At 38.9% G+C, this 7,925-nt stretch overlaps 1 protein-coding gene across 1 annotated transcript; it reads right to left on the bottom strand.

Annotated features, from left to right (window-relative positions):
* Positions 1-848: 848 nt before the first annotated feature.
* mul1 (mitochondrial E3 ubiquitin protein ligase 1) lies at positions 849-6,289 on the bottom strand. Its single transcript, XM_022763315.1, has 5 exons — positions 6,200-6,289; positions 4,931-5,058; positions 4,749-4,836; positions 4,443-4,563; positions 849-3,416 (listed from the first exon to the last, which is right to left on the bottom strand). Exons 2-5 carry the CDS (start codon positions 5,048-5,050, stop codon positions 2,687-2,689), a joined length of 1,059 nt encoding a protein of 352 aa, XP_022619036.1. The 5' UTR covers positions 5,051-5,058; positions 6,200-6,289; the 3' UTR covers positions 849-2,686.
* Positions 6,290-7,925: the final 1,636 nt, after the last annotated feature.

Raw genomic sequence — 7,925 nt, 5'->3', positions numbered from 1 at the left:
CCGTCGATACGTACAGCAGGAAGGAGTGTGCGCTACTATTCCTGCTTGTTTACACTGTATATCTGACATTTAGCTCAGGTTCCTTCGGAGACCAAGCAGCATCAGCTCACTCCTGGAAAATAGATAACTGTGCGCCAGCCGCTGAATACTAATGTAATGATAATACCAGGGTCCCAGTATGATGTTAAATAGTACATCTGAGGTTTCATGGCATAATGTGGGAGGATAAAATGGGATTTTTTTTGAATAATACACAATCATTTAAAAGTACAATGGGCATTAACTGGCTGAAGTCGATATAGATGGATACGCTTGCCTCCCTGCCGGCCTAAAATTGAATCGTGCTAAAGCATTTTCTACTGCCTCTAGTCTGTCTCCATGCTCTACTTCAACTGTCTGACTAAAAATGTGCTTTCTGACAATAATAAAGGGTAAAACAGATTTTAAACTACGACCATTGTATTAAAATTAATAAATGTGGCCATTTTTTAATTTTTATGTCAGAGAAACAAAGTCAAACTGAGTATGCCATACAGGGGTCTAGCACTTAAAAACTACCCTTGGATTCATGGCATTTTAAGTATATTTTGTTCTTAATATTTCAAAACACAGGCAGTTCGAAATGAAGTAACAAATGCAACAAGAGTTAAAACAACTGCTTGCATTGAGGGAGCATGTGGCTTTGCATTTTTATGTCTATTCATGCTCAGTGATTCCAAATCCTCAATCCTCCTCAAAGGCAGACATCCCCCTCTCCTGGCAGAAATCTCCATCTTCTTCTAAAAGCTTTGTTATTTTACACAATGATTTCATTAAAGTAATTCAGATTTTTTTGGTCTGGATGACATTTGTCTTTAATGAGGTTTCAGTTGCAAAAATAACAGTGGGTTGATTGTTTTTTTTGTTTTTTTGCCAAAGTCCAAGGAAAAGCAGCTTCGCAGTCCAACGGGTGGCTGTGATGTTTCAGAGGTCGCCCCGGTACAGTGCGCTTTAACAAGTTTTACACATGTTGCCACTTGCTCCGTTCACTGTGGTTGAAAGTCAGAGCCTGAGCACACGTCTTTATTAGCAGGCACCCGGTGGAAAAAAAAAAGAAAAAAAAAAGCGCAGGACAGGGTCAGCTCGCTCGCTCCCTCTCTCTCTCTCTCTCTCCAGAACATGAAACAACCTGACAGAGGCCTGTACAATTATCCCCTCACCACCTCACATCACCCTTCAAACTCTTGCACAGATTGTTTAGTGTGAGCTGCAGCCTTTCCTCTGCCGCGCCCACACACCGCTGCACAAAACACAACCTACGAGGCCCACTCCCAATATCAGCCATTAAAAGAAAGATCTGTTCCCACTTTCAAACCAAATGTAGAGACTAGATACGAGAGAAAAAAGAATCTTACGGTTAAGATGATGGTAAAATCCATACTTCTTAAGCTTATAATGCGTTTCCCAAAAGCATCGTAATAAGACATTTTTAGAAATCATCATATATTGATTGCCTCCATTGGTGGAAAGTCACTAAGTACATTAACTCAAACTGTATTTAAGCACATTTTTAATGTGCTTGTAATCTACTTAAGTGCTTCCATTTTATTCTACTTCATTCTTCTACTCCACTACATTTCAGAGGCACTACATCTGTCTGAAAGCTAAAGTCACTGGTTACTCTAGAGATAAAATTTTACATTAAATAAAACACAGGATGAGCTTATAAAAATGCACTGCAATACATTCAATCAGCGGTTTGGTTTGTTTTCTCTTGCAAAAAGGCAGAGCCCAACATATTTCAAAATGTTAGCAGTTCCAAAGCACGATTTCCCCTCTGAACGGGTTTCATTTAAATAACCGTGAGAGGTCAAATGATGTAAATTAAATGGCGCTGGTTGGATTTGAAAATAAACTTAACACACAAAATTAACTGTCATCGTCTTCCTGTTTTCACCTAATATGTCTCTTTTGGATGAAATGCTCATGCACATACAGTACACGACGTGCATACTCATGAAACTTACAAGAACTGTCACTGCCTGATTAGAGGTTTAATGTAGTCTTAAGAGGCACTTTTAGATTAGTATTCATACTGAATGATTTCAAGTCTAAAGCAGTTCTATTGTGTTTATTACATTTATGGTTTGTCATTTATGCATTTTTAATTTAATTCTCTGTAAGCCATGGGTTAAATATGCCATGTTACTTTAAAGTGTATTCATTAGCTTTTAACTGCATGTGCCCTCGCTCATAAGTGCTTTGGGAAACGCATATGACAATTTTGAAGCGCTCAAAGAAACACTCTTAGAAAATGCTTTTAACTTCTAAGATTGATCTTTTTCTGGAAACAGATAATGATCAGTATTTATGTGTGTCTGAGTAAGAAAACATCTCATTGTATCTCAGGATGAAGGATGGGATTTAATTTTCTTTTATCAAGATGAAAGGAGGGATTCCATTTTCACCATCAAGATGAATTACAGATTCCAAATTTGATTTGAACATTTGAGAGGAAATGTAATCGCATCATGTTTCAGCACAGACCAACTTGTTATTTATCGAACAGGATGTGTAAAAAGCAAAAAGAGAAAAGAAAAAAAAAAAAAAGCACAGACTTCCAGTGGTACCATGACTGTAAAATGCTGAGTAGACTTCAGATGTTATGTAAGCCTTTTCCGCACATCTCTATTTGCTACTGCCCACATTAGCTGTTGTAAAGAGGCACCACCCTGTCTATAGTTGCCCTGCAAATGGGGCATTTCTTTGGCTCTGGCAGGGCATCATAGCACTGAGCACAAGCGCATACATGACCACACTCCAGAAACACACAGGAGCGCTCCCGGCTCAGACAGACAGTACAGCTGGTGGGCGACACGCTGCTTTCCTCTATGTTGAGTTCACGCATACGTTTCTTCTGCTGCTCCTTGAACTCCTCGAGCATGCCCCTCTCCTTCTTACTCTGTCTGCGGTGCACGTACTGCTTCCACAGGATGTAGACAAGCATGGAACAGGCAGCGACGCCGAAGACGAGAGTCAGAATCCTCCACAGCCTGACGCTGTTCCCCTGCTTCCTCAGGAGAGACTCGTAGTCGAGACGGGTGAGGAAATAACGGAAGCCCTGCTTGGGTGGCTGGAGCTTGATCAGGCTGTTATCCAGCACCAGCTCTCCCACCCCTGTGACGCTGTCTCCCAACCGCAGCATCTCCTCGGTTTCGTGGATGCCCTTAGGTCGCTCCCCGCTAATGAAGTGGCCAATGACATTGGATAGGGACTGGACTGAGGGGTGGAAGTTTTCGTAGGTGGTCTCCAGGTCCAACTCTGCAGCGTCTAGTGGCCGTATAATCCGAACTGTGGCGGCGATAGCTTCGTCGTGAGACCCGAGGGCAAACGGAACTGTGTTGGTGCGCTGGTGGATGATTTTCTCTGTGCTGTTCCTGTTCAGAAAATCCCACTTGTTAATGTTTTGTTTAAAGCTGCAACATATGTTTATTTTCATTATGTATTAATCTGTCAATTATGTTCTCTATTAATCAGTTAGTTGCTTGGTCTATAAAATGTCAAAGAATTCCCATTACAGTTTCCCAGACTCCAAGGTAACATCTGGCAATGTCTTGTTTTGTCTGACCAACGGCCTAAAACCTAAAGATATTCACTTTGCAATGTTATTAACTGGAGAAAAACTGAAAATCCTGATATGAAAGGTAGAGGAACAAGCTAGTTTCTATTGAAAAAAATAACCAATTTTGTCATCTTTTTTTAATTCAATAATTATGTTTCAAGATGTTTTTTTTTTATTATTATTAAAAAGGAAGAAGAAAATGGTTTATTATTTATTCAATATGAAAAATACTGCTTTTCCTCCCAGCAGCTGGAGTTGGAGTCTGTGTTAAGAGTACGGACCACACCAGCATCTCAATGAACAGAAGTGATTTGCTGGTATGATTATATAATGTTCAGTGCAGCTGAGCAGCCAATTTACTTTATTCATTATATATTAAGGTATAACAAAATGTATATTAAAATGTACAAACTCTGTACAATCCAAGCCACAGTAGATCAAGGAGAAATCTTAAAGAACAATGCCTTGACAGACACCACAAGGCTTTTTTTTTTTTTTTTTTGAGAAAGAGACAGATTAGGAGAGGGAGAGAGATCAGTGCATTTTCCTGGTAAATGTGTATTTGGTGGCTTGTTCAACAAGCTGTGGTGCAGGACAAAACGCAAGTTCCTGTTTGTAACTTCAGATATGAGGGAGACTTTAGAAGGAATGCCAATGTGGGTTGTCAAAGTCTGATAGGTGGTGTTTGCCTCCTACAGAACAGAGACAGTACTGCTTAAGGCTTTATGCAGTTGCACTTTAACAACCAATAAACAGTTTTATGAGCTTCACTATGCCTTGTGAGTGTATTTACTACATCCAGTGTACTATTAACTTTATTTTAACCCTCTCACTGACTTACCAGAGGTGAGTGGTGCGATTCCACACCATCTTTTCCTCCTTCAGCGTCAGTCTTTCAATGACGCCTTTGCAGTTTTCAACAAACTGACTGCTCAGAGTTTCCTTCACATTTCTGACGACACCTGGAGTGTACAATAAATAAAGACACAATGTAAAAGTATTCTCAATGTTATGCAGTTAAATTTTTGTCATGATAAACAAGAGTATAAATTAGAATCTGTCCTGCAAATACTGTAGAAATTGTCTGACTAAAAATGTAATCCACAATACAGTAACTTTATTTAGGTTTCAACAAGGATCAACACACCTTCTATGACAGCATATGGGACACATCTGCCAGGGGTTTCAGACAAGATGTTTCTCAAATCTTGGTCTATGGATACTTTCTTGGCTTCCTGTGGAAACAGACTTTTCAGATTAAGAAACGGAACATAACAGGGCAATAGGTTCACACACCTGTGACATTCCCATGTCAGAAATGTGGCTGACCTTTAATCTGGCAACTGTTGTAGCTTTGCTCCTGTAAATGGAGTAGAAGAGTGCAGTCAGTGCTGAGCTGCTGGCTAAAACCACGATCTGTGCAGTTGAGGGTTTCCCACTGGAGTCCATCCTGTGATCTGCAGCAAGGAAAACAGATGATTGTTGGTGTGCATTTACTCAAGTGCTGTGCTTACAAACAATTTCCCACTGTTCCCTACACACTACATTTCAGAGGGAAATACTGCACTTTTTACTCCAATAAAATTTTTTTGACAGCTAGTTTCTTTGCAGATTAAGATTTGACATTCAAACCTAATATTCACTTGACAAAATATCATGTACCCATAAACACTCAACACAGCAACTAACAATCATTTTCATTGTAGATTAGCCTGACCATTACTTTCACTTTTAATTGATTGGTTTAGGAAATGTGAGAAAATACAGAAATGCATCCAACATAACAACAGAAAATAAATAACAATCAGAAGTAAGAAACAAGTTGAGAAACGGTTAGAAAAAACAAATGTACTACATACATAATTTAAAGATACTTTCCATGCCTATGCAAACAGATGATATTGTGAAGCCCATTAAGACTAATTAATGATATTTGGCTATATAAAGAAACCAAATTAAGTACATTTTGCTGATATTTCTCTACTTTTCGTTATCTAACTAGAGGACTTTTGCCGGTGACATAGCGTTTTTACACTGTGGCATTATTACATTCACTTCAGTAAAGGGTCTGAATACCGCTGAACAAACGTTTCATACATAAACTAGACTGCAAACAGCCCAGGGCAACTGAGCTGTTACATTCAGCTGAACTTGGGGAAAAGAAACTGAACTGACTTGATAATATTTCAGTCACTGCACCGTCACTAAACATGACACGTTGCTAGAATATTCATTATTTTGCTGGCTATGGAGTAACATCGATTACACAGTGACATTTGATGACTGGAGTCCTTGAAGTGACACAGGCGACTAGCTTAAGTTTCCACAGGATAACTTGATATAAAGCTTTATTGGTCATTAACGCTATGTAAACGCCACTAAGACGTAGCTAGTTACATTTCTGAACTGCTTTCTAACCCACACACTTTACTGAGCTGCCTGGCTAGTTAGCTAAATTAGCAGTTTGCTAGCTATGCCTCGGCTAACTACGATAGCATGATTTAACCACCCGTTTATAAGATACTGTAACAGTCCTGTTACAAAGCACTGCCACCACTGACGGCTTGTTAGAACAACTGTTAAAAAGGTTTGTCAAACCTGTGTTCACAGTCGTCCCTCCGTCAACAGAGACTTTAACAGCAGCTGCAGGTCTCCACTGTTCAAAATAAACACCAGTTAAGCCACGGACATGCAATTTTCCTCTCTGCCAGAAGATGTCGCTGTAGAATCAATAATGCTGCCAGATTTGTCTCATCAAAACATTTTTAATTTTAATTTAGGATTATTTTTTGACCATCTTTATAAATATATGTGATTAAAAAGGCTGGTAGGCCTCAAGGCAGAACTGCTACCTGGGATTAAAAAAGCCCAGGAAAACTAAATACAACTTGATATTGGATTCCCCATAGGTAGTAACAAGAACACAGAGACATGGATTTTGACTCTGGATGGGAAATTTATTTGACAGTAAATATGATAAAATTAGAGTTAGGGCAATTTTATTTAGACATCGTAAAATTCACAAACAATCAAAATGGGTGTGCTGAAAACTATCAGTGAATTACTTATACTGACAAAAACTTAAAAACATGATTATTCTCAGGCAAGTTCTTGAGTTATAAGGAACGTCTTTTAAGACAACCTCTGAAATATTAAATCTTTTCATAAGTGAAAACTACCCTAATGGTACAAAAAGTAGCCCAAATTATAACATAATAAAAAAACTAATTTTTACATATCCAACTCAACAAAAAGTAGGCCAACCGGGCTAAAAACTGCCAAATCCTGCAACACCGGGGCCCTCAAAAGCCCCAAGTTTAGTCCATATCATTTTGATCTACTTTATTAATCTCAAGTTTGTTAGAAATTTGCACCACTGCCTACAATATCAACTATGTCAGGTCTTCCATCTTCTGCCCCCATTAATTTGTTCAATAATTGATTGATTGTTGAGCATATAACATGTCAGAAAATAATGACATTTTATACACTGAACATTAGTATTCCTTGAAGCCCAAGTTAACATATTGTAATTTCTTGTTTTGTCCGAGCAGTTTTCAAAAATACAAAGATGTTCAGTTTCATTTCATTTGCCTTTCCTTGTATGATTAATTAACTATCAAAATTGTTGTTAATTTTCTGTCAGTCAGCTAATCATGCCAGCTCTATAGTACTGAGTGGTTTCTGGGTGCCTGAGGAAATATGTATGTATAATGGGGGTCAGTAGGGGCCCAACGACAAATCTTTGCCTGGGGCCCCCAGGAAATTAATCTGGCTATGCCCAATAATTGCACTTTTTCATGGATTACATTCTGACAAGATTAATGATGGATGAATACTACTCTGACCACTCAAAGCCTTTTACATTGTAGGTCACTTATTCATTCATTTCACACACACTCACTCGCACACCGACGGCACAGCATCGGGGGCAACTTGGGACACTGGAGACGTGATTCTGGAGGAGCCAGGGATTGAAATACCGATCATGTGTAATGTCAGAAGGGAATCTTTTTTGTGGCTGACTTTATTTGTGAAGCGCGGGGAAGACATTACAGATTGCAATGTAAGAAGTTTTTTTAATGTCTGACTAATGTTTCATTGTTGCAGATGTATTTGTTGGTGTCCTATAAGTTCATGTGGGCTGGACATATTGTGCATGTTGTAGTGTTTTCACAGCAGAAAAGTCACTGATTTTTGAGTGTGCTGTGGAGTGCACACGGATGTCTCACAATGCAATTCACAAAGGAAATGGAGCAAACACTCACAGCTGCAAAAGAGACAAATAAATTGGGATTGGTGATTAGACACGCTGAATGAAAAG

Source organism: Seriola dumerili, unplaced genomic scaffold (assembly GCF_002260705.1).
Source record: "Seriola dumerili isolate Sdu_G_001 unplaced genomic scaffold, Sdu_1.0 BDQW01000468.1, whole genome shotgun sequence".
Taxonomy (NCBI): domain Eukaryota; kingdom Metazoa; phylum Chordata; class Actinopteri; order Carangiformes; family Carangidae; genus Seriola; species Seriola dumerili.
The sequence above is the reverse complement of the archived record's forward strand: the minus strand, read 5'-3'. Positions and strand labels throughout refer to the sequence as shown.

What these genes read in the sequence shown, in the direction of transcription:
- mul1 (XM_022763315.1), bottom strand. Translation starts at nt 5,050, where the DNA reads ATGGACTCCAGTGGGAAACCCTCAACTGCACAGATCGTGGTTTTAGCC. An exon ending in CAACAGTTGCCAGATTAAAG is followed by an intron (nt 4,837 to 4,930) that starts GTCAGCCACATT and finishes CTGTTTCCACAG; the next exon opens with GAAGCCAAGAAAGTATCCAT. An exon ending in AATCGCACCACTCACCTCTG is followed by an intron (nt 3,417 to 4,442) that starts GTAAGTCAGTGA and finishes TTTTCTGAACAG; the next exon opens with GAACAGCACAGAGAAAATCA.